This window comes from Bombina bombina, chromosome 6 (genome assembly GCF_027579735.1).
Source record: "Bombina bombina isolate aBomBom1 chromosome 6, aBomBom1.pri, whole genome shotgun sequence".
Lineage (NCBI taxonomy): Eukaryota > Metazoa > Chordata > Amphibia > Anura > Bombinatoridae > Bombina > Bombina bombina.
Genome location: NC_069504.1, coordinates 491,820,762 through 491,847,293, shown reverse-complemented (window position 1 = coordinate 491,847,293; position 26,532 = coordinate 491,820,762). Strand labels below are relative to the sequence as shown.

At 38.6% G+C, this 26,532-nt stretch overlaps 1 protein-coding gene across 1 annotated transcript; it reads left to right on the top strand.

The window, feature by feature from the left end:
- On the top strand, positions 1-26,532 carry SNX33 (sorting nexin 33). The gene is made up of 4 exons (XM_053717344.1): positions 1-597; positions 4,546-5,244; positions 15,235-15,947; positions 23,849-26,532. The coding sequence occupies exons 2-4, from the start codon at positions 4,565-4,567 to the stop codon at positions 24,100-24,102; spliced, it is 1,647 nt and encodes a 548-aa protein (XP_053573319.1). The 5' UTR covers positions 1-597; positions 4,546-4,564; the 3' UTR covers positions 24,103-26,532.

The following is a 26,532-nucleotide window of genomic DNA, read 5'->3' as shown; positions in this document are numbered from 1 at the left end:
ACCCTGCAGCCACCTCTAGGGGGGAGGTAACCCCATTACAGCCTGCTCAGTGCTCCATGGGACAGACGGAGCAACTCAGCTGTAAGAAGGAAACAGGGACCACCTTAGCTATATCCCCCTATTAACTCTCATCTCCCACCATAGAAATCCCTCCTTCTCTGCATCCCAGATCAGCTGCACGATACCCTCAGTGATGTAACTTTTCCTGCGTGCACATGGACACTTCTCTGTTTTGGATCTGCCTTGTTTTTTTCTGCAAACGGAAATAGGATTTTTTTTTTTTGGAGGACTAAATTCCTGAGGTCCCGACTCTTTACATCACAAGGGAAGTTTGACGTTTTTTTTCATGCAATCAGCAAAATACATTTTCTGCCTTTTCTACGTGGTATAACTATTATTTTTAATGGAGAACAAAAAGTGGAAGACACGTTGGATTATTTAGCGTATTTTTGTTATATTTTGCACTATGGAGATTTGGAGGATCCGGGATATTTATTGTTTATATAGGGTTTTAAACTGATCCAACCAAATAGAAATCGGAATTCTACAACTAAAGTGCTTCTGGCACTAAATATAATACTTCTTTAAAGGCTTGAGGTGAGATAAATGTGTTTATTTCGTAATGATTACAGTATATATTTTAAATACTCTGTTATACTTTTGCATTATGTTTAAAAATTTATATATAATTATCATTTGATTTTCTATCATTGGGATGACAAGTTTTAATAAATCAATACATTTTACCCTGACTTGTAATCGAAGGAGGTAAAAATAAAAAATAAGCCACACAAACAAAATACTAAAATGTTAATTCTGACTCCTATTTATCTTTTATAAGTGTGTAGATCAACTTTATTCCATCCTAGCATGGATATGTCCCCTTTGGTCAAAATGTATTTTATGTGTACATATGTTAGAATGTTATAGATATTTACAGTGCCATCATGTAAATGCTGAGCAGATATTGGTCAACAGTATACAGAGAAAGCTTGAACTGTACTGCATACACAGATACATATATTCCTGAACAAGGGTTGCAATACATGACATTTATATACATGTATTGTAGCAACACCATAATAAGGCACTTATTTGTAACAATGCATGTTGGTACAGGAGATGAGGCATGCATTGAAGTTTAGAGGTGAATAAGGCAAGGTGTGGTGTTTGCTTGGAGAGTGGGTCCTCCTTGCAGTGTCATTTGAATACATATAAAACACCACCCTTTTATGACTTACCTGAGCTGATCACCTGGCAGTGGGTGGGAATTTAACCTACAGAGAGTTGTCATAGGCCTTAAAATAGAATAAAAGCAACAAATCTAACCTAAAAAGAATCTGAGAAAATAAGGATTACAGTATTCAATAGGCCTTGGATAATGGACATTTCACTTTCATATGTTCACATATTAACCCCCCCCCCAAAAAAAAAAAAACCTACAGTGACTGCATGAACCATAGTATTTTATTTATATACATTCTTAATTGGTTTTAAATGTTTTTTTTTTTTTTTTAAAAGCATCTGTTTTGCAATGCAGTGCTTAAATGCTGATACATATTATGTACATATAACAATTATAGTTTGATGTCCCTTTAAAGATAGCATTTATTCATGCCTCTTTAACTGGCTGTATACAGTATTTTGTATGGGGTGCTAATCTAAATAAAACCTGAGTCACATAAGCTGCTAAAATTAGTTTTACTAATTAACACTGGATTACAATGTAAACTGAAATATGACCTATTTCACTTTTAAAGCATTTTATTATTGCATTATTCCTCACAAATAACCAGGGTCCGTAATTTGAAAGAAATTGCAGTGGTTGAGTAAAAAAAAACACGTTCCCCATCATTAACATTGAGTGGATTAGTAACTTCCCCTCAACTGGTAAACTATAGTGGTATTTTGTTAACCCCTGTAAAGTAGGTAAACACATAGTTAAAGGGACACTGTAACCAAAATTTTTCTTTCGTGATTCAGATTGAGCATTACATTTTAAGCAACTTTCTAATTTACTCCTATTATCACATTTTCTTCATTCTCTTGGTATCTTTATTTGAAATGCAAGAATGTAAGTTTAGATGCCGGCCCATTTTTGGTGAACAACCTGGGTTGTCCTTGCTGATTGGTGGATAAATTCATCCACCAATAAAAAAGTGCTGTCCAGAGTACTGAAACCAAAAAAAAGCTTAGATGCCTTCTTTTTCAAATAATGATAGCAAGAGAACGAAGAAAAATTGAAAATAGGAGTAAATTAGAAAGTTGCTTAAAATTGCATGCTCTTTCTGAATTACAAAAGAAAAAATTTGGGTTCAGTGTCCCTTTAACTATCTACAGAGACCTAGCTGAACACATCTGAGGCTATATGTATGTAGCCGCCAGCAGCTTGCTAACAGTAGTGCATGGCAGATCCTTATCCTACCTTTGTATGATTTTCAGCAAAGGATTCCAAAAGAACAAAGTACATCTAATAATAGAAGTAAACTGAAAATCCTCTTGAAATTGCTGGCTCTATCTGAATCATGAAAGTTTGTATGACAATTTCTGCACTACGTATTGCAACAGTTTGTAATATTCATAGCCTGATGGGGAGGATTCGTATATTTGTAAGTTAAATATTTGTTGAATTTAATATAATCTGAAAAAAATAGTGATAATATTTTTTCTTAAACTGTGTTTGTATAGATATCAATTTAAAGGGACAGTCTACTTGAAAATTGTTATTGTTAAAAAATATAGATAATCCCTTTATTACCCATTCCCCAGTTTTGCTTATCCAACACTGTTCTATTAATATACTTTTTACCTCTATTATTACCTGTATCTAAGCCCCCTACAGACTGCCCCTTATCTCATTGTTTTTACAATCTTGCATTTTAGCCATTCAGTGCAGGCTCTTGTATAACCATTATCATTCTCCATGGGAGTGAGCGCTATGTTATCTATATGGCACACATGGACTAACACTGTCTAGCTGTTGTGCAAGATTTAAAAAGCGGCAGCCTGCAGGAGCTTACAAAAAGGCAAACTCAGAGGTTATAAAGTATATTAATATAACAATGTTGGTTATGCAAAGCTGGAGAATGGTTTGTAAATGTGTTATCTATTTTTTATTTAATAAAAAAAATAATCAAGTAGACTGTCCCTTTAACCACCTTGAACAGCTTTACTGCAGCTGTCAGACAATAGTGTTATATATTAATGTACACTGTAGGTGGCAAAATTGGCTGAATATGGTCCCTGGTTTTCTTAAAGGGACACTAAAATCAAAATTAAACTTTCATGAATCAGAAAGAGCATGCAGATTTAAAAGACTTTCCAAATGACTTCCGTTATCAAATTGTGTACGCTCTTTTTACATGCACATTTTCTGAGGCACCCACTCCTACTAAGCATGAGCAAGTGTTCACAGTGTTTATGTATATTTGTCTATGATTGGCTGATAGCTGTCACATGATACCAGGGGTCGGCACATTAAAGTAAATTTTGAAATTGTTTAGAAAAAATCTACTGCTCATTTAGAATTCAAACTAAGTGCTATAATATTGTTTTCCTTATGCCATTCTACTGTATCTAATTATCCTTTATCAATTCTAGTGAAGCTGATGCTCACCCCCTCTAGATGTCTGGATACAAAACAGGATGTCATGATTGCATTATGTGTAGTTAAAACCTTTCTTTTAATAAATTAGTAAAGATTAATGAATTTCTCTGCAATTGTTTAAAGGTACATTATTCTCTATTTTTTGTGTTCTCATATTTGAAATAGCAACAAGTCTACATAGTGCTAGAAACTTCCATATATCATAGATATCCTAGTCTAGTACAAAGTTGCAGAAATCAGAATTTTGCCTATATTTAACACTGGATGAACTAATAGTTTTTTTTTTTTTTTTTTTAACTGAGGTGATATTTTCCATTGAAAAAAACAAACAAACATTGTGTAGTAAGAAAAGTGTGAAGAATATTGCAGGGTGCTCTTTTACCGTTCATTACATTTGCAAAACGTTTTGCACATTCACACATTAAAGCAAATGATTCCATAAATATTGTAGTGGAAACATACATTTTTGACTTCAGGGAGCTCAAATCAGATGTAGTCACTGCAGCACAGATTCTCATTGTAAATCATCTGCTCACAGAAATAACAAGTAACCTGTATGCATCTCTGCAAGTTCTTCAGCCTCACGAAGCTCTTGAGATCATAAGAATCAGTTGTAAGTGCAGTGAGTTCAGAAGTACCTGCATTTAAAGCGGGGGATTTGTCAAGTTAATATGTAAAAAATAAAAAATATTAATGACAGGGGGGGGGAGTTATTTGGAAGAATGAATACCAATAAAGCATTCAGACACCTCGCAAGTAGTGGCTACAACAGGGGTTTCCAGAAGATAAAATAGGTTGTTTTGTGGTTTTAGTGGCCGAGTAATAAAGTTGATAAGGGGTGGGATTTAGTCATAAGGCAAATGTAATTTTTGTCAGGAAGCTTTTGTATTACAAATTTTGGAACATGAGTTTAATGTGCTTATTGGCTTACTTTGTAGGTCTCCTTCCTGTGACATCATGGCACTAAAAGCCAGAGCACTTTACAGTTTCCAGAGTGAGAACAAAGAAGAGATAGATATCTTGGAGAATGAAGAACTGCACCTCTTCAGTGACGTGTCAGTGGATGGTTGGCTTCAAGGCACAAACAGTCAAGGTCAGACCGGACTCTTCCCAGCATCCTATGTGGAGATACTTCAACCACGTTCAACTTCTGTCCATGTAGATTACCCTGCACATCATTCTGGATACACAGAAGCCACCCATCAAGGGAGTTATGATGATGATGAGGAAGAGGATGATGACTGGGATGACTGGGATGATGATCAGTCCGTGGCAGAAGAACCAAATGGTTCTAATGGGATCCCACACAGCCAGCCTCAGTACTCCCATTACTCTAGAGCCCAGCAAGTGCAACGCCCAAGGCCTCCACTAGAGCGCCAGGACAGTTTAGCCAGTGCAAAGAGAGGGAGTGTGGTTGGGAGGAATCTGAACAGATTTTCCAGTTTTGTAAGATCTGGGGTGGAGGCTTTCATATTGGGGGATGTTCCCCAGCTTACCAGGGTCTCTGAGAACCATGTGATAGAGATGGGAACCAAGGGACCACAGTGGAGTCCAAATCCTCATCCTTTTAATTGTTCTGTGGAAGAACCCACAAAACAAACCAAATTTAAAGGGATTAAAAGTTACATCTCATACAGGTAAGAGTCTGAGACTGCCTTATCTGCATAAACAAGTCACTAAAACATAATAGTCAGTGCTCACAAATGAATACAATGTGTGTAGTTTGAGACTGGGTAAAAGCAAAACAGTATATGAAGTGTAGTGTTTCCGTGGAGCAGTATCCGTCTACATACAAAGTAATATTTGTACACTAGATTTGCAGCTCAGTTGGCGTATGCTCAGATCTTGTTTAATTTAACACAAAGATTAAAATATATTTATGCTTTAGATGTTTAACATATCTCTCCATGCTAGGGGTTTTATTGAATTTTTTGCAAACAAATTTATGTGCGTCTCTACACATATATATCTACTCGCGATCTTGTCTGATTCAGCAAGGCAGAGTGTGTACATGCAGGGCAGTGTGCAAGCCTGCATGCCACTGTTTGCACAGAGCACTGTGTTTTATGTGGGTGTGTCACGTAAAATGTTCTGCATTACTAGTGAAAAGTGGAAAGTACAGTGGGTGTGGGAGGGTGTAATTCCAAGAGATCCAAAAACGACGTGAGTGACACAATGTATCATTATGTGACAGTCTTAAGAGAAATCAAAAAGAGCAAGCATAAAAACCACTCTGAATTGTCAAGCAGGGATGATTAGTGATTGTAAAATTATTTTGGTTCACAACCCAATGTTCTGTTAGTTAACTTGGACATCATCCAGTGGTCTGAACTCGGTCCAGAATAAAGCTTTTTTTTCTGTCGTCATAAAAGGAACCCCACTGTCAGTACAGGAACAAACAGGCGCACAGACACTATAGGGGAGCACAGAATTTGTGATATCGTGTTAAAGGGGGCATAAATAAAGTCTCTTGCTTTTTGTGTAAAAATTGTGTTTTGTCCCTTGCTCCCTAGAGAGCATAATGTGTAACCTAGGTTTTCAAAATGCTTCAAATTCCTAATTCAGCTGTTTGATTTGCAGGTTACATAATTTCATTTATTGGCTTCTTTAGTGATTGTGTAACAAACACATTTTTTTAAAGTTTTTAAATGCCCATTGTTCCATTCTTCACTATAAAATGTAGATGATAGAAAGCAATATAAGGGAGTCCATCTTTGCAAGCAGTGAAAGTATAATGTATCTCTGTGTAGGCTCCAAATTTCACATTTTTATCTACCTTCTATTGTAAAATCTAATAAGGGAAGTATTAGTCATTGTCAAGGATGCGGAAAGTAACACTTTAGGATTTCTAGACTTAATTTTGAAGATTAATCTCACATTCCTCATGGAAACCTTTGCGTTAAACTGTGTGGGATTGTGTAAAGTTTGTGTGTGTTTTTATGTTTAGCAAGCTAATGAAGTTACCAGTCACTAAAGTATGACAGGCTGCACATTTCACAAAAATAGAAAATGTATTAAGACAAGCAATTTCAAGTTAAAGGACCAGTAAACACAGCAGATTTGCATAATCAACAAATACAAGATAACAAGACAATACAATAGCATTTACTCTGAATTTCAAATTAGTAGTAGATTATTTTTTAACACATTTTAAAGTTATGTATATTTCCACTCCCCCTGTACCATGTGATAGCAATCAGCCAATCACAAATGCATATACGTATAGTCTGAGTTCTTGCACATGCTCAGTAGGAGCTGGTGACTCAAAAAAAGTGTAAATATAAAAGACTGTGCACATTTTTTCTAATGGAAGTAAATTGGAAAGTTGTTTAAAATTACATACTGTATCTGAATCATGAACATTTAAAAAAACCTGAGTGTCCCTTTAATAAACACCTGTTAGTTTAAAAACAAATAAACTCTAAAGCGTGACAGGCAAGGAGCAAACCCTGTAATGTGGCAAGTCCCAGGAAGGCACTACAGATGAAACCCTAGGCACATAGGGGTCGATTTATCAAAGGCTTTGCCTGCCTATGACTGCAGGTTCTCACAAGAGAACCTGCAGTCCGTCTTAGGTGGAGAATTTCAATCTCCCTGGTTTCGTCCGACTGGGCTATTGACAGCTCCTGCCCGTGCGTGATTGGCTGTGCACGGACAGGGAGCGGTGTTGCGCAACAATGCAAAATAGCTTTCTTGTGCAATGCTGAATTACGCCAGTGGAATTCAGTCCGCCAGAGGTGAGCTGCAGTGGACAGGGGCGCATATGTACGCCCCTTTCTGCCGTAGCTTGATAAATTTAGTCCTTAGTGCAGACTGCACGTACCATGAAAAGTCTGGAACCACAAGTATTTCCACTATAACAGTCCCGATTATCTTCCGGTTATCACACAACCATCCAATGTTTCATTAACAGCATTTTACCGCAACAACTCACCAGCAGCTGAACAAGATCATCATCTGATGCTCCAATTAGGGGAGTAGAGAAACGCATCATGCTGGTTAGTTGAGAACTGCCTCCATGCCTATTGTTGTCCTGAGCGCTGGCATGTTAATGGAGGTGACGATTTAATGCTTCTGGGGAGTTACACTTCCATCGGCTTAAAGGGACACTAAACCCACATTATTTCTTTCATGATTCAGATAGAGCATGCAATTTTAAGCATCTTTCTAATTTACTCATATTATCTTTTTTTCTTTGTTCTTTTGCTATCTTTATTTTAAAAGCAGGAATGTAAAGTTTAGGAGCCGGCCCATTTTTGGTTCAGAACCTGGGTTACGCTTGCTTATTGGTGGCTAAATGTAGCCACCAATAAGTAAGTGCTATCCAGGGTGCAATTTAATTTGCTTCAATCTCTTGGTATCATTTGTTGAAGGAGCAGCAATGCACTACATGTTTGTAACTGAACACATGGGTGAGCCAAAGCCAATCAGTATTAATATGCAGCCACCAATCAGCAGCTAGTACCAAGCTTACCTTTCAGCAAAGGATAACAAGAGAACGAAGCAAATTAAATAATAGAAGCAAATTGGAAAGTTGTTTAAAATTGTATGCTCTTTCTGAAACATGAAACAAAAGAAATTGGGTTTCATGTCCCTTTAAAGTTAGCTTTAGAGCAACAATGCACAACAGGTAGTGCAGTAGTTTATTGCTACTCCTGAGCATACCTAGGTATGCTTTTCCATTAACGGCTATGAAGAGAACAAAGTAAATCTGATAACAGAAGTAAATTGAAAGTCTTAAAATCGCATGTTCTATTTGAACCTTGAAAGTTTAATTTTGGCTTTCATGTTCATTCAACCACAATATACCTTCCTATTATTACCATGTGGTTTCATTGTATGATGTGTAAACCACCAATTAATTATTTTCATCTTAAAGGGATATTATACACTCATTTTTTCTTTGCATATATGTTTTGTAGATGATCTTTTTATATAGCCCATAAAGTTTTATTTAAAAAAAAAAGTATAGTTTTGCTTATTTTTAAATAACATTGCTCTGATTTTCAGACTCCTAACCAAGCCCCAAAGTTGTATGTGAATACTGTCAGCTACCTTCTCCAGCTTGCTCCTGTTTGTGTAAAGGGTCTTTTCATATGCAAAAGAAGGGGGAGGGGGAGTGTCTTATTTGCCACTTGCTATGGGCTTTCCAGCTAACTTTTCAAAAGAGCTAAACTGAGAGCTTCTAAGTAAGTCTTTAAACCGTTTTATACTGGATTTTTATATCAGTATCTGGGCATCTTGTTCTTTATAGTAGTGTCTATTACATGCAGTTGAAAATGAGTGTAAAAATGAGTGTATACTGTCCCTTTAACATCCTATGGGCTAGATTACAAGTGGCGCACTAACAAGATATAAGAATATTGTGGGCGCAATAATTTGCCCGTGTATAATAAGTTGAAAGTAAACATGTTTGCTCGAGTGCAATTGAATTTAATGCATCGTGTTAGTGCGACTGTAGACCTTGCATAAAGGGTTAGGAATAAAATAAAAGTTACACCAAATACAACATAAATACATTAACATATACTGTTACACTCATATACACACACTATCTGCTAAAATATTAATATTTTTTTTTATAAGGGTTCAAAGGTATATGGTATATGACCATGTATTTGACTGCAAGGGCTATTATATATATATATATATATATATATATATTTATATTATAGCCCTATGTATAAAGAATAATTGTATTATAATATTCAATATTATGTTTTACTGTATATTTAATATAAATACAGGGATTTTCAATTCGTATCGCCTGACGCCCGGGACATGCAGTTCTGGGTGCAGGGCATATGTTTTTTTTTCACATTTAGCCTTGCTACGGGCAAGCAGACTGTTAATGATTTTTTTTTCCCCTTAGTAAGCAAACCGTTGTTATAGCTTTTTCCCTTACCATGTGACAGCCATCAGCCATTCACAAATCCATACACACTTATTCTTGCACATACTCAGTAGGACCTGGTGACTCAAAAATTTTAAATATAAAATACTGTGCACATTTTTTTAATGAAAGTAAATTGGAAAGTTGTTTAAAATGGCATGCTCTATCTGAATAATGAAAGTTTAATTTTGATTGAGTGTCCCTTTAAGCAGACGGTTATATATTTTTTTCTTTATTAAGCAAACAGTAAAAGCTTTCCCCCCCACTTATTAACGCCACCGTTTCACAGCGTGTCTCACGCTGCTCAGCTCCTGCCTTCTAGTCCCTGCGTGCGGTGTTGGAGACTTTCGAGGTGAGTGGCTGCGCAGCTATTATACAGTAACTGAGTATAATAGAGATCGGCTTGCTCTGCTCCTGTGCTTCTGTTAGCTGGAGGGGGTACGTTTTGAAAAGACATAAATATTTATTTGATTTTTCAAAGTAAGAACAATCATACAAATATTTATGTATTTTCAAAACGTCCCCCCTCCAGCTAACAGATTAGCTAACAGCACAGGAGCAGAAAAGGGGGGTAAGTTATACCGCAGATCTGCTGATATATATCTTGTGAACCTCAACAGTTTGCTAACGATTGTTACGGCTTCTACTCTACACGGGAGATACAATGTTCAGTTTGATCCTGGAGGTAATCTTAAGAGTTCCCCTGTACATCCCCTAATCCGTTCCGGAGTCGGATAGCCTTACGATCCTCTCATTGTTATCTTTGCAGTATCCATTATCAGAACTTTTTCCCTTTGCAACACTTCCATACCTATGTATAAAGAACTAAAAGAAGTGACAACTTCTATAACTAGAGCCCTAATCTAGACTGTGTCAAATTTCTGTTGGCGGCCTTCTACAAAATTTGCTAACACCCCTCCCCAACCTGGGATCTGGGTAAAGCAGCTAACATCTGCTGTAACTTAGGCTTCTTTATTCGTAAAAAAATCACTAACTGCCTCTTTATGTTGAACATGGGCATTTATCCTTAAAACGAGTATCCTCTGGTGTCCCTACGCAAACTGCCAAATATGTTACACACACTTGATCATTGCTAAACGTACACTCTAATTTGCTGGGCCATTAGCTGTTTGCTGTTAATTCATTGCACAAACAACGCTAATTAACAAAAAAAAGCAAGTATCCATCCATAATATCAATGCTGATAATGTTTAGACAGTGTTTCCAGGGCAGTTATACCGCTGTATTCAAACCTTTATCAGTGTTGTTTACCCATTTATTTTTTTAAAGGCAGAAGTATTGTCACATGCATAATGTCATCTAAATCCTTTAGGGTCATAGTAAATCTCTCACTTGCCAGAGATGACTGAAACATCCAAGGAGTTTGTGGGGTCTTTTTGTTTGGTTTTTAAAGTGCCATTTAATATTTAATAGCTACTGTTACTTCTGCTGTCAGAGTGCTGCACACAACAACATGTCTGTAAAAAGTGTTATATAACATATGCAAGGGTTTAACTGCACAGAGAAAAGTCACTTGTCTCTTATACATTTTATGGCAATATACACTCATTACCTGCACACCTTCTACATATCGTTACGTATACTGTGCTGTTGTGCCTGCTTCTGGTGCTGTTAGTAACGCTCTATGTCTCAGCAGCCATTAAACTTAGTAAAGAATCAACAGAAAAGACCATTTTTTTGTGACACGTGGTTTTTCTCTGTGCAGTTAACCCCTTGAATATATTTCTTGTGACTGTAAAAACATAACCCTAACACTAATTACAGACATGTGTGCAGCACTCTGACAGCAAAACGCTAGCTACTAAATATTAAGTGGCACTTTTTAAAACCAAACAACCCCCCCCCCCCCACAAACTCCTTGTATACCAGACCCTAAAGGATTTTAATTATGACATTATGCATGTGACAATATTGCTGCCTTTAACCTCTTAAGGGCATATGACGGAATTTTTCCGTCATAAAACAATTGAGCAAACTGAAAGCTGTGTCCTTAACGGGTTAAAAAAAAAAAAAAAAAAAAAAAAAGAGGTAAACAACACTGACAAAGTTATGAATACAGCGGTATAGTTGCCTTGGCAACACTGTCTAAACATTTTCAGCACTGATATTATGGATGGTGGATATTTGCACAAACAACTCTAATTAACTAAAAAAACAAACAAACAATGAATTAACAGGAAACAGCCATTAAGGCTCCAGCAATTTAGAGTGTATGTTTAGCAATGATCGAGTGTGTGTAACATATATGGCAGTTTGCGTATGCGCTGTATTGCACAGACAGTATGTTGTATGATGAATTTATCACCACTGAGCTGCATCTATCGAGGAACCATTGCGCATAAATTTGTCAGTTCCCCAGCTGGCAGCATAGAAGTCAGTCAGCATGTGACTTCCTGAAGTTCACATTACTGTGCCTTGTACTCAATGCATGTGTGACAAGCAGCAGCGTGCGGCACAAACTACTGGGAAAAGGAAACTCCGCTATAGTGCCATGAACACATGAGTGCGCTACAGTTAAAACGAGCGTGCAATTGTGGAGCAGAAGTGTTTAGCGCAGGGCTTTCACAAACCTGGGCACAAATTGTGCCTTAAATTCGGTCCTAACACCCTTGTTTGGAGCCCACAACCTGCCCATGGATTCCCTAAATTACCCCTGCCTACCGCCACTTGCCACTGCCCTCAGAACATAAAGTGCAGATGAATACTATGCACCAGAGAGCTTCTACCTTTAATGCCTCTAACAATCCAGGGGATTCAATCTTCAAAGCAACACCTATTATCTAAAGAGAAAATACACCACTATCACCCACACAAAACACACACTACATACACAAATATCTTATACAACAGGATTTTATTTTAAATTGTTTTAATTGTTGGGTGGTGTAGATATTACCCCTCTGTGATAAATATATTGGTCCCATTACATTTGCGTGTCAGGACAAGTCGATTGTCATAAGGGAGAAGTAGACTGCGCTACTACTTTACTCCCGTGGACAAGTAGATTTTATTAAAATTTCCACACCCCTAAAATATTTCACATTCCAATATTTACATACAGGACAATGTTATTTTTATTTTAACCCCTTAATGACCGGACCATTTTTCAATTTTCTTACCCTTAATGACAATGGCTATTTTTACATTTCTGCAGTGTTTGTGTTTAGCTGTAATTTTCCTCTTACTCATTTACTGTACCCACACATATTATATACCGTTTTTCTCGCCATTAAATGGACTTTCTAAAGATACCATTATTTTCATCATGTCTTATAATTTACTAAAAAATAAATAATAAAATATGAGGAAAAAATGGAAAAAAACACACTTTTTCTAACTTTGACCCCCAAAATCTGTTACACATCTACAATCACCAAAAAACACCCATGCTAAATAGTTTCTAAATTTTGTCCTGAGTTTAGAAATACCCAAGGTTTACATGTTCTTTGCTTTTTTTGCAATTTATGGGGCAATAAATACAAGTAGCACTTCGCTATTTCCAAACCACTTTTTTTTCAAAATTAGCGCTAGTTACATTGGAACCCTGATATCTGTCAGGAATACCTGAATATCCCTTGACATGTATATATATTTTTTTTAGAAGACAACCCAAAGTATTGATCTAGGCCCATTTTGGTATATTTCATGCCACCATTTCACCGCCAAATGCGATCAAAAAAAAAAAAAAGTTCACTTTTTTCACAATATTTGTCACAAACTTTAGGTTTCCCACTGAAATTATTTACAAACAGCTTCTGCAATTATGCCACAAATGGTTGTAAATGCTTCTCTGGGATCCCCTTTTTTCAAAAATAGCAGACTTATATGGCTTTGGGGTTGCTTTTTGGTAATTAGAAGGCTGCTAAATACCGCTGCGCACCACACGTGTTTTATGCCCAGGAGTGTAGGGGTTAATTAGGGAGCTTGTAGGGTTAATTTTAGCTTTAGTGTAGTGTAGTAGACAACCCCAAGTATTGATCTAGGCCCATTTTGGTATATTTTATGCCACCATTTCACCGCCAAATGCGAGCAAATAAAAAAAAACCTTTACATTTTTCACAATTTTAGGTTTCTCACTGAAATTATTTACAAACAGCTTGTGCTATTATGGCAGAAATTGTTGTAAAAGCTTCTCTGGGATCCCCTTTGTTCAGAAATAGCAGACTTATATGGCTTTGGCGTTCCTTTTTGGTAATTAGAAGGCCGCTAAATGCTGCTGCGCACCACACGTTAATTATGCCCAGCAGTGAAGGGGTTAAATTAGGTAGCTTGTAGGGAGTTTGCAGGGTTAATTTTAGAGATCAGCCTCCCACCTGACACATCCCACCCCCTGATCCCTCCCAAACAGCTCTCTTCCCTCCCCCACCCCACAATTGTTCCCGCCATCTTAAGTACTGGCAGAAAGTCTGCCAGTACTAAATAAAGGAGTTTTTTTTTTTTTTTTTTTTTTTTTTTTAAATAAAAATAATAAAATATTTTAGCTGTGATGGACCCCTGCCTTAGCCCCAACCTCCCTGATCCCCCCTCCAGCTCTCTAACCCTCTCCCCTACCTAATTACCGCCATCTTGGGTACTGGCAGCTGTCTGCCAATACCCAGTTTGGCCCCAAAAAACCCCCAAAAAGTATTTTTATTTATTAACTTAACTTAAACTTTATTTTTAACTAAAACTATTTCTGTAGTGTAGCAGCCCCCCCTCCAATACCCCCACCCCCTCCCAGATCCTTTTATATTTCAAATTTTTGTTTTTCCTTTTTCTCCCTTTTTTGCCCTCATTCATTGGTGTCAGTGTGGATAATGTGCGCACGTGCCTTCACACCCGGATAGTGGACACTGGCAGTCTGGCACTATCGCTACCGGTGCAGAGAGGGCCACAGAGTGGCTCTCTTTGCATCGGAGGCTTGTAAAGTGGTATTGCAGGATGCCTCCATATCGAGGCATCACTGCAATACCCTCAGAGCTGCTGGAAGCATTTGTGATGGCTTCCAGCACTCTGTTAGACAACTGACGTACCAGGTACGTCCATTGTCATTAACTGCTAGTTTTTGCATGACGTACCTGGTACGTCAGTTGTCATTAAGGGGTTAAATGCATTTTCCTATAGATATATAGTTTACATTAACATTATCAAATATATAAAGAAATATTTTTAATAATAAAAAATTTAATTTTTTTCTATGTGAGTAACATAGGAATGTAAAATATGCGTAATGTGCTTTGGGTTTCGTGATTTAGGTCTAACGCAGTGTAGGGTTTATGCACATAAAGAATTAGTTACTTAAAGTGATGGTAAATCCGAGCATTTAAAAAATACTAAACTGGACTGGACTGTAAAAAAAGGGTGCTAATTCGTCACTGTATGCAGTGTTAAAATTGCCTGCTGTGACGGATTAGAGCATGTAATGTTAACACCATAATTTCCATTTAAAAATGATGTTACTACTTATACCCCTACTGCTGCTACCTGCTACTTATTATTATTATTATTATTATTATTATTATTATTATTATTATTATGATGAAACCCATTTGTCAGATATAGACAACATTCCTCTAATTCCTTTCTGAGCATCACCTTCTGTGATGAGGGACACACTATACTGATCATATATCTATTTAGATTACATTTATATAGGGTATATTTCCTTGTGAAATGTGTTATTGCATAGAATAAAACTTCTCCTGTGTACTAACTATTTTACTCTTTCTTTTAGACTGACCCCTGGCCATACCAACTCTCAGGTTTACAGGCGCTACAAACATTTTGACTGGCTCTACAATCGTCTATTGCACAAATTCACAGTCATTTCTGTACCCCATCTGCCAGAGAAACAGGCTACAGGTCGCTTTGAAGAGGACTTTATCCAGAAGCGCAAGCGCCGGCTAGTATTATGGATGGACCACATGACCAGCCACCCAGTTCTTTCACAGTATGATGGCTTTCAGCATTTTTTGAGCTGTCAAGATGAAAAGCAATGGAAGGCCGGCAAGCGGAGGGCAGAGAGGGATGAGATGGTTGGTGCCAGTTTTTTATTAACCCTTCAGATACCTTCAGATCATCAAGACCTCCAGGATGTAGAGGAGCGAGTGGACATCTTCAAGGCTTTCTCCAAGAAGATGGATGAAAGTGTTCTACAGTTGAGTGGCGTGGTGTCAGAACTGGCACGTAAGCACCTTGGAGGCTTTCGCAAGGAGTTCCAGAGACTGGGTGGAGCCCTGCAGGGTCTCAGCTACTCCTTCCAGATGGACCCTCCATACAGCACAGAGCCACTTATAGGGGCCATTTCTCATACTGGGCACACTTATGAGACAGTAGGAGAGATGTTTGCTGAGCAGCCCAAGAATGACCAGTTCAGGCTTCTGGATACTCTGTCCCTATATCAGGGACTACTTTCAAACTTTCCAGATATCATTCATTTACAAAAAGGTACATTCTATTCCTCCTTTAGCTGTACTGCCCTTCATTTTACTTGTTTTTTTTTCTTTATATAAAAGCTGTTATACAGCCAATAAGCATTTGCAGAAAGCATTTCTCAACCAATGAATATTAGCAGGAAGTACAGAACTGATACTGCTGTATTAGTTTGATTTTAAATTTAAACATTTATGTAAGGATAAGTGTTCCTTAAATTTTTCTCCCCTTAAATGTGTTCCCAGTGATCAGTTTTACCCGCTGAAGTGTATTCAATTGTTTAGAAACAGATCCTTTACCTCAGGGGTTGACAAATCTTTTACAGTTTAGGAGTCAGGCATACATTTAGAAGCCAGACACTGGTATTTGTGTATAGATATATAGCGAATAACAAAAAAGTTAGAAGCCATGGGACAAATTCTAGGAGCCAGTGGCATTTGGGCATTTAAAATAGCAGCTTTTTCCTGTAGTATCTCTACCAATACTGAAAGAAGGCTATGTAAACATAGCTAGCAGAAGAAATTACACTCCAATTGGGTTTAAGAGAGATAAGTAATACAATGTTAATTTCAGTTGTTCTCTGTAAGTATTGAGCTTTGGGATGCAGACAGATCTAATATTAAGAAGCATGTGTGTGTACAGAAAGCATGCGCGGTTCCCCTGCAAGCTCAAATCATTTTAGGGCCAGATTAAAAGGGGAGTGTTATTTAATGCTCCCGCCCCAGCGCTAACTGCTCTAGAAGTAAGCTTTTTGCGTGTCAGATTGCGCTCATATTACAAGTTAAAATAAACTGTTTTCACTCGCACGCGCTAAGCCAATTAGTGTAAAATGACGAACTTAGAATATTGCTCTTGCTATAACCTATTCCTCCATATAAGTCAATGGAGCAAAAAAAGTGGGAAAAAAATCTAACACCTACTCGCGCACAAACCCGATTGCATATTCTCAAGTGTGCTAACCCGACATGAAAATACCAATATTTCACATTCCATAGTTCTTCACATAGCAGAATAGGTTCTATTTATTCATGAATACATATTTCTACATCTATCTTATGCTTTTTTTGTAATATATAGATGATTATATATAGGTATAGATATATACAGATAATATGAGCCAAAAAAAGCACGCGCAAACACCCGCGATAAACCCCTTTTCTCCAACATAGGTGTGTCCGGTCCACGGCGTCATCCTTACTTGTGGGATATTCTCTTCCCCAACAGGAAATGGCAAAGAGCCCAGCAAAGCTGGTCACATGATCCCTCCTAGGCTCCGCCTACCCCAGTCATTCTCTTTGCCGTTGCACAGGCAACATCTCCACGGAGATGGCTAAGAGTTTTTTGGTGTTTAAATGTAGTTTTATTCTTCAATCAAGAGTTTGTTATTTTAAAATAGTGCTGGTATGTACTATTTACTCTGAAACAGAAAAGAGATGAAGATTTCTGTTTGTAAGAGGAAAATGATTTTAGCAACCGTTACTAAAATCGATGGCTGTTTCCACACAGGACTGTTGAGATGAATTAACTTCAGTTGGGGGAAACAGTGGGCAGACTTTTGCTGCTTGAGGTATGACACATTTCTAACAAGACTTGGTAATGCTGGAAGCTGTCATTTTCCCTATGGGAACCGGTAAGCCATTTTCTTAGTTTAGTATAAGAATAAAGGGCTTCGCAAGGGCTTTAAAGACTGGTAGACATTTTTCTGGGCTAAAACGATTACTTTATAAGTATATTTAGTGGATTATAACTATAAATAGTTCTTTTAATCTTGGGGATGTATTAAAAAAACGGCAGGCACTGTATTGGACACCTTTTTCACTGGGGGCCTTTTCTAGTCATAGGCAGAGCCTCATTTTCGCGCCACTAATGCGCAGTTGTTTTTGGAAAGCAAGGCATGCAGATGCATGTGTGAGGAGCTAAGAACCACTGAAAAAGCTTATTGAAGGCGTCATTTGGTATCGTATTCCCCTCTGGGCTTGGTTGGGTCTCAGCAAAGCAGATACCAGGGACTGTATAGGGGTTAAATGTAAAAACGGCTCCGGTTCCGTTATTTTAAGAGTTAAAGCTTTGAACAATTCCTTCATACTTTTTCACATATTCAGTAATAAAGTGTGTTCAGTTTAAAATTTAAAGTGACAGTAACGGTTTTATTTTAAAACGTTTTTTGTGCTTTGTTATCAAGTTTATGCCTGTTAACATGTCTGAACCATCAGATAGACGATGTTCTGTATGTTTGGAAGCCAAGGTTCCTCCCCATTTAAATATATGTGATGAATGTGACATAGTGTCCAAACAAAGTAGGGACAATGATGCCACTGATAATGATGTTGCCCAAAATGATTCCTCAAGCGAGGGGAGTAAGCATGGTACTGCATCATCCCCTTCTGTGTCTACACCAGTCTTGCCCACACAAGAGGCCCCTAGTACATCTAGTGCGCCAATCCTTCTTACTATGCAACAATTAACGGCTGTAATGGATAATTCTATTAAAAACATTTTGTCCAAAATGCCCACTTATCAGAGAAAGCGCGATTGCTCTGTTTTAGATACTGAAGAGCATGAGGACGCTGATGATAATGGTTCTGACATACCCTCACGCCAATCTGAAGGGGCCAGGAGGGAGGTTTTGTCTGAGGGAGAAATTTCAGATTCAGGAAAAATTTCTCAACAAGCTGAACCTGATGTTATTACTTTTAAATTTAAATTAGAACATCTCCGCGCTCTGCTTAAGGAGGTGTTATCTACTCTGGATGATTGTGACAATTTGGTCATTCCAGAGAAGTTATGTAAGATGGACAAGTTCCTAGAGGTCCCGGTGCCCCCCGATGCTTTTCCTATACCCAAGCGGGTGGCGGACATTGTAAATAAGGAATGGGACAGGCCCGGCATACCTTTTGTTCCTCCCCCTATATTTAAAAAATTATTTCCTATGGTCGACCCCAGAAAGGACTTATGGCAGACAGTCCCCAAGGTCGAGGGGGCGGTTTCTACTCTAAACAAACGCACTACTATCCCTATAGAAGATAGTTGTGTTTTCAAAGATCCTATGGATAAAAAATTAGAGGGTTTGCTTAAAAAGATGTTTGTTCAGCAAGGTTACCTTCTACAACCAATTTCATGCATTGTTCCTGTCACTACAGCGAAAAATTCAGGTTTTGCTATTGTGGCGCGCAGAGCGCTTTGGCTAAAGTCTTGGTCCGCGGATGTGTCCTCCAAGAACAAATTGCTTAACATCCCTTTCAAAGGTAAAACGCTGTTTGGCCCTGACTTGAAAGAGATTATTTCAGACATCACTGGGGGAAAGGGCCACGCCCTTCCTCAGGATAGGTCTTTTAAGGCTAAAAATAAGCCAAATTTTCGTCCCTTTCGCAGAAACGGACCAGCCTCAAATTATACACCCTCTAAGCAAGAGGGTAATAGTTCTCAAACCAAACCAGCCTGGAGACCGATGCAAGGCTGGAACAAGGGTAAGCAGGCCAAGAAACCTGCCACTGCTACTAAAACAGCATGAAGTGTTGGCCCCCGATCCGGGACCGGATCTGGTGGGGGGCAGACTCTCTCTCTTTGCTCAGGCTTGGGCAAGAGATGTTCAGGATCCTTGAGCGCTAGAAATAGTTTCTCAAGGTTATCTCCTGGAATTCAAGGAACTACCCCCAAGGGGGAGGTTCCACAGGTCTCAATTGTCTTCAAACCAAATAAAAAGACAGGCATTCTTACATTGTGTAGAAGACCTGTTAAGAATGGGAGTGATTCATCCTGTTCCATTAGGAGAACAAGGGATGGGGTTTTACTCCAATCTGTTCATAGTTCCCAAAAAAGAAGGAACATTCAGACCAATTTTAGATCTCAAGATTCTAAACAAATTTCTCAGGGTTCCATCGTTCAAGATGGAAACCATTCGAACAATTCTTCCTACCATCCAGGAAGGTCAATTCATGACCACGGTGGATTTAAAGGATGCGTATCTACATATTCCTATCCACAAGGAACATCATCGGTTCCTAAGGTTCGCCTTTCTGGACAAGCATTACCAGTTTGTGGCACTTCCATTCGGATTAGCCACTGCTCCAAGGATTTTCACAAAGGTACTAGGGTCCCTTCTAGCGGTGCTAAGACCAAGGGGCATTGCAGTAGTACCTTACTTGGACGACATACTGATTCAGTTCTCTGTCCCCGTCAACAAGAGTTCCCTTCTTGGGAACAATAATAGACTCCTTAGAAATGAAGATTTTTCTGACAGAGGCCAGAAAATCAAAACTTCTAAGCTCTTGTCAAGTACTTCATTCTGTTCTTCTTCCTTCCAAAGCGCAGTGCATGGAAGTAATAGGTTTGATGGTTGCGGCAATGGACATAGTTCCTTTTGCACGAATTCATCTAAGACCATTACAACTGTGCATGCTCAGAGAGATTCACTCCGTTGGTGGCTGAACCTGGACAACCTGTCACAGGGAATGAGCTTCCGCAGACCAGAGTGGGTCATTGTCACGACCGACGCCAGTCTGGTGGGCTGGGGCGCGGTCTGGGAACCCCTGAAAGCTCAGGGTCTATGGTCTCGGGAAGAATCTCTTCTCCCGATAAACATTCTGGAACTGCGAGCGATATTCAATGCTCTCAAAGCTTGGCCTCAGCTAGCAAAGGCCAAATTCATAAGATTTCAATCAGACAACATGACGACTGTTGCATATATCAACCATCAGGGGGGAACAAGGAGTTCCCTGGCGATGGAGGAAGTGACCAAAATAATTCAATGGGCGGAGAATCACTCCTGCCACTTGTCTGCAATCCACATCCCAGGAGTGGAAAATTGGGAAGCGGATTTTCTGAGTCGTCAGACTTTCCATCCGGGGGAGTGGGAACTCCATCCGGAAATCTTTGCCCAAATAACTCAATTATGGGGCATTCCAGACATGGACCTGATGGCGTCTCGTCAGAACTTCAAGGTTCCTTGCTACGGGTCCAGATCCAGGGATCCCAGGGCGACTCTAGTAGATGCACTGATAGCGCCTTGGACCTTCAACCTAGCTTATGTATTCCCACCGTTCCCTCTCATTCCCAGGCTGGTAGCCAGGATCAATCAGGAGAGGGCTTCGGTGATCTTGATAGCTCCTGCGTGGCCACGCAGAACTTGGTATGCAGACCTGGTGAATATGTCATCGGCTCCACCATGGAAGCTACCTTTGAGACAGGACCTTCTTGTTCAAGGTCCATTCGAACATCCGAATCTGGCTTCACTCCAACTGACTGCTTGGAGATTGAACGCTTGATTTTATCAAGGCGTGGGTTTTCAGATTCTGTCATTGATACTCTTGTTCAGGCTAGAAAGCCTGTAACTAGGAAAATTTACCATAAAATATGGAAAAATATATTTGTTGGTGTGAATCTAAAGGATTCCCATGGAACAAGATAAAAATTCCTAAGATTCTATCCTTTCTACAGGAGGGTTTGGAGAAAGGATTATCTGCAAGTTCTTTGAAGGGACAGATTTCTGCTTTATCTGTTTTACTTCACATAAAACTGGCGGCTGTGCCAGATGTTCAAGCTTTTGTTCAGGCTCTGGTTAGAATCAAGCCTGTTTACAAACCTTTGACTCCTCCTTGGAGTCTCAATTTAGTTCTTTCAGTTCTTCAAGGGGTTCCGTTTGAACCCTTACATTCCGTAGATATTAAGTTACTATCTTGGAAAGTTTTGTTTTTGGTTGCAATTTCTTCTGCTAGAAGAGTTTCAGAGTTATCTGCTCTGCAGTGTTCTCCTCCTTATCTGGTGTTCCATGCAGATAAGGTGGTTTTGCGTACTAAACCTGGTTTTCTTCCGAAAGTTGTTTCTAACAAAAACATTAACCAGGAGATAGTTGTGCCTTCTTTATGTCCGAACCCAGTTTCAAAGAAGGAACGTTTGTTACACAATTTGGATGTAGTTCGTGCTCTAAAATTCTATTTAGAGGCTACAAAGGATTTCAGACAAACATCTTCTTTGTTTGTTGTTTATTCTGGTAAAAGGAGAGGTCAAAAAGCAACTTCTACCTCTCTCTCTTTTTGACTTAAAAGCATCATCCGATTGGCTTATGAGACTGCCGGACGGCAGCCTCCTGAAAGAATCACAGCTCACTCCACTAGGGCTGTGGCTTCCACATGGGCCTTCAAGAACGAGGCTTCTGTTGATCAGATATGTAAGGCAGCGACTTGGTCTTCACTGCACACTTTTACCAAATTTTACAAATTTGATACTTTTGCTTCTTCTGAGGCTATTTTTGGGAGAAAGGTTTTGCAAGCCGTGGTGCCTTCCATCTAGGTGACCTGATTTGCTCCCTCCCATCATCCGTGTCCTAAAGCTTTGGTATTGGTTCCCACAAGTAAGGATGACGCCGTGGACCGGACACACCTATGTTGGAGAAAACAGAATTTATGCTTACCTGATAAATTACTTTCTCCAACGGTGTGTCCGGTCCACGGCCCGCCCTGGTTTTTTTAATCAGGTCTGATGAATTATTTTCTCTAACTACAGTCACCACGGTATCATATGATTTCTCCTATGCATATTCCTCCTTTACGTCGGTCGAATGACTGGGGTAGGCGGAGCCTAGGAGGGATCATGTGACCAGCTTTGCTGGGCTCTTTGCCATTTCCTGTTGGGGAAGAGAATATCCCACAAGTAAGGATGACGCCGTGGACCGGACACACCGTTGGAGAAAGTAATTTATCAGGTAAGCATAAATTCTGTTTTCACTTGCCCGCAACTGTTAGCGCTCCACTCGTAATCTAGTCCTTAATAGGTTGTGGCTTCAAATAACACAGCCAGCTATTTCATATACAATATCATACCTAAAGAAACAGTTTTTCATACTCTGCAGCTGGCATAACAAGTTATTGAAAACACATAAAGGGCAGAACAGTTTTACAGTACACTGTCCTAAAAATACATGCTTAAATTCTGCTCTTTTAAATAAATGATCGGTTTTTTTTTAACATTGGCAATGTATGTGTTGCTTGTTTAATGTTTTCATGATTCAAACCACTTCTGCACCAATATTCAGGTGCGCATGTGTAGCTGCCATGTAATGCTGATGTGTCATTGGCTGCAGCGTAACGGGCGGCAGAGCATGCTGGGCGAGGCTACTATTTTATATGATTATAACCTTACCTATATCATTTACTATGAAGAAGTTGACTAGGAAGGTGTTATAAAACTGGTAAGATAGTAAAGATGCAACAGAGAAATAGAGCATTATGATGAAGATGAAAGGATTATAGCTTTATATAAAATCATCAGTGATAGAAATGAGCGATTAAAGGGATATGAAACCCAAACATGTTCTTTTGTAATTCATACAGAACATACCATTTAAAAATGTTTCCAATTCACTTCTATTATTATATTTTCTTTGTTCCTATGATATCCTGTGTTGAAGAGATACCATATTTAATATGCAACATAAAAGGAACATGAAACCCAAAATGTTTCTTTCATGATTCAGATAGAAGATGCAACTTTCTAATTTACTTCTAGTATCAATTTTTCTTTGTTCTCTTGGTATCTTTTGTAGAAAAGCAGGGACGTATGCTTAGAAGACCATTTCTGGAGCACTATATGGCATCAGTTTTGTAACACTGTTATCCAGTTGCAAGAGCACTAGATGACAGCACTATTTCCTGCCGTCATCTAGTGCTCTTGCAACTGGATTACAGTGTTACAAAACTGCCGCCATATAATGCTCCAGAAATGGTCTTCTAAGCATACGTCCCTGCTTTTCTACAAATGATACCAAGAGAACAAAGAAAAATTGATACTAGAAGTAAATTAGAAAGTTGCATCTTCTATCTGAATCATGAAAGAAACATTTTGGGTTTCATGTTCCTTTTATGTTGCATATTAAATACATATTTATTGCTTATTTTGTCTGTTTTTTTTCTATCCATAAGGAGCATTTGCCAAGGTGAAGGACAGCCAGCGAATGAGCGACGAAGGACGCATGGAACAGGATGAGGCAGATGGCATTCGGAAGCGTTGCCGTGTGGTTGGCTTTGCACTGCAAGCAGAAATTAACCACTTCCACCAGAGGAGGCTGCTGGATTTCAAACAAGCTATCCAGCACTACTTGAGGGAGCAAATTCTATTTTACCGAAGAGTAAGCGACGAGCTGGAGAAGACTCTGCGCATGTATGATAATCTGTGACATTGGATGTTGGGAATTAACTTGGCCGCAGTTGTACAAACACTATGCAATGTTCTATTCCACGTGTATATCACAATGCCTTTTTTAAAACCAGAAGACACCAGAATCGTTGTTCTAATGGTGGTGTTTTTGTTAACGCTTCCCCCTTAGGAAGTGCCATTTCTAAGTTTGGGAGAGATGATCGTAAAACAGGATTTCCTCACGTAGCCTTTTTAGGATCATAGGACTGTAAGATTCAAGTGCAGCCGGGACTGTTGGGAGTGAATCTTTTATCAGTGGGTGTGTAGAGTAAAAACTGTATTTTTAAAGGGTGCTGCTGTGTTACAATAAGAAATCAAAGCTTTATCTTGTGTTTAGGTGGAGGTGATATAGTAGAAGGTTGGGATGCCCAGCAGAAGGGGTATTTGAGGTTTGTGAATCATGATCCTTATGTTTTGGAACAGGGTATTTTTCCAACCTCAAGCTAAGCACCACGTTCACTAAAAATATATTTTACTTTTTTTAAAATGTAAAATAAATCTAAATTTATATACAAATAATGGATTCATCATAACAGATTTTGTAATTTGTCTTTTTTCTTTTTTTTTTTTTTAAATCCTCATCACCGTCATCCTTTTTATAAAAGAACAAAGGAATATATTTTATTAAAGGGAAGCAAAAAATCAAACTACATGACTTTTATCTTCTTCAGCAAATTCCTTTACTGTGTTTTTCCAGTCTGGAAAATTATTTCTAAAGCAAAACACACAGACAAGACATGGATGTCTGATTCCTTTAGCATTCCAAGCTGCAAGCTGTTGACAATATGTCCTGATAAAATGCTGTAGATAGAAAAAATGTTTCATATTTAGAGAAAAATAATAAAGTTTAAATGTTATTTTATGAGAGCTTAGTGCAATGTTAGCTTTTCTCTGCCCCTTTCTGTACTTTATATTTTGTTAGGAACAAGGCCCAGTGTCTGCAAAAGAGTAAATCATTCCTGGTTTATTCCCACTTTTTCCAACAGACAGTGCTGAGTTTCTTTAAATACAGAATACAAACGATTTTGTCAGTGCTAATATTTGCTTTTCCTCGTCTCAGAGTGCAATCTGTATAAGTTCTCTAGCAAGAGATGAGCAGCTATATTTGCTTGTGGTTTCAGTGTTTTATAAACCCTCTCTGGCTACGGTGCACCCTCTCTTGAAGCCAGAGTATGTTGCCTAATCTGTTGGATATGGTGAAAGCTGTAACCCAAGAGGTGAGGAGTCTATGTGTCACGCACAGGGTGGAGTGTGGTTCTCTGTGTTTGCATAGATCTGTCATACACACTTTCTGAGTGCCCTGGAGGGTATGATGTAATACAGCAGGAATGAGATACATTCAGCAAGGCAGTGGCAAGTAATCCTGCTACCCAACAGGACAAAACTTTAAACTCACACATTAGCAGACTGCCGCTATGAACATAATGTAGGGCTTTGGTACTCCAGGCCCAATAAGTGGAATTAGGAAGAAGTGTAAAAAGGATTGTAGGTGAGAAAAAAGGAGCAACTGGGAAAATGGATGATATGCGTGTGTGTGCAGGTGAATGTCTTAGCATTAGTAAAAGAATACTATGTGCAGAGGCAGAATTGCATTATAGAGAATAGTGAGGGGAGACAAGGCTTTGCTGGAGACTGTGTTAATGAATAACTTTATTAGGGAAGGCTACTGTATATGAAGAGAGAGGTGCTGTAATAAAGGAACTGTTTGTATTGAGGGAGAACCTTAAGAACATATACTGTGTACAACACTAAAGATACTGTAGCTACACCAAACAGGTTGGTAGAGTTACCGGAATGGCTGCTTATGTTACCCCATAAGGGCACATCTTACTGGTCACACAACAAAACATGTTTTATAGGTGCTTGTGTTAGGGGGGGGAGTGTTTTGTATGTAAAAGTAAAGTAAAAGAATTTGCATTTTCTTGTGTTCAGTATGGGACACCCTTCCGTGATTCAGAGAAGATTTGTGGGGATTAAAGGGGCATGAACCCAATTTTTTTCTTTCATGATTCAGATAGTGCATGTGATGATTTTGAACAATTTTCCAATGTACTGCACATATATGCCTCATGTTTCTGACTCACCCAATGCATTCACCTAGCTACCAGTAGTGTTTTGTTGCTTTACCAACAAAGGATACCAAGAAAATGAAGAAAATTAGACAACCGAAAGTTGTTGAAAAAATAGAAAAATGTTGGGTTTTATGTCCCTTTAAGGGTCACCTGTGTCTCCTAGACCACAACTTGCCTTCCAATTATTTAATTTATAGGGAGAGCTTCATTAGTAGAGATACTGTAGGTACACAAATTGCTACATTTGCAAATAATCCTGTAGAAATATTTGTATATTATAGTTTAATTTGTTCATGTCCTTTTTAAGTCTTAATAAATAATAAACTTATTTAGTTAAA

Bases quoted from the DNA above. Each gene is read 5' to 3' on its own strand.
- SNX33 (XM_053717344.1), top strand. From the start codon at position 4,565: ATGGCACTAAAAGCCAGAGCACTTTACAGTTTCCAGAGTGAGAACAAA. The intron at 5,245-15,234 runs GTAAGAGTCTGA...TCTTTCTTTTAG, and splicing joins AAAAGTTACATCTCATACAG to ACTGACCCCTGGCCATACCA. The intron at 15,948-23,848 runs GTACATTCTATT...TCTATCCATAAG, and splicing joins TATCATTCATTTACAAAAAG to GAGCATTTGCCAAGGTGAAG.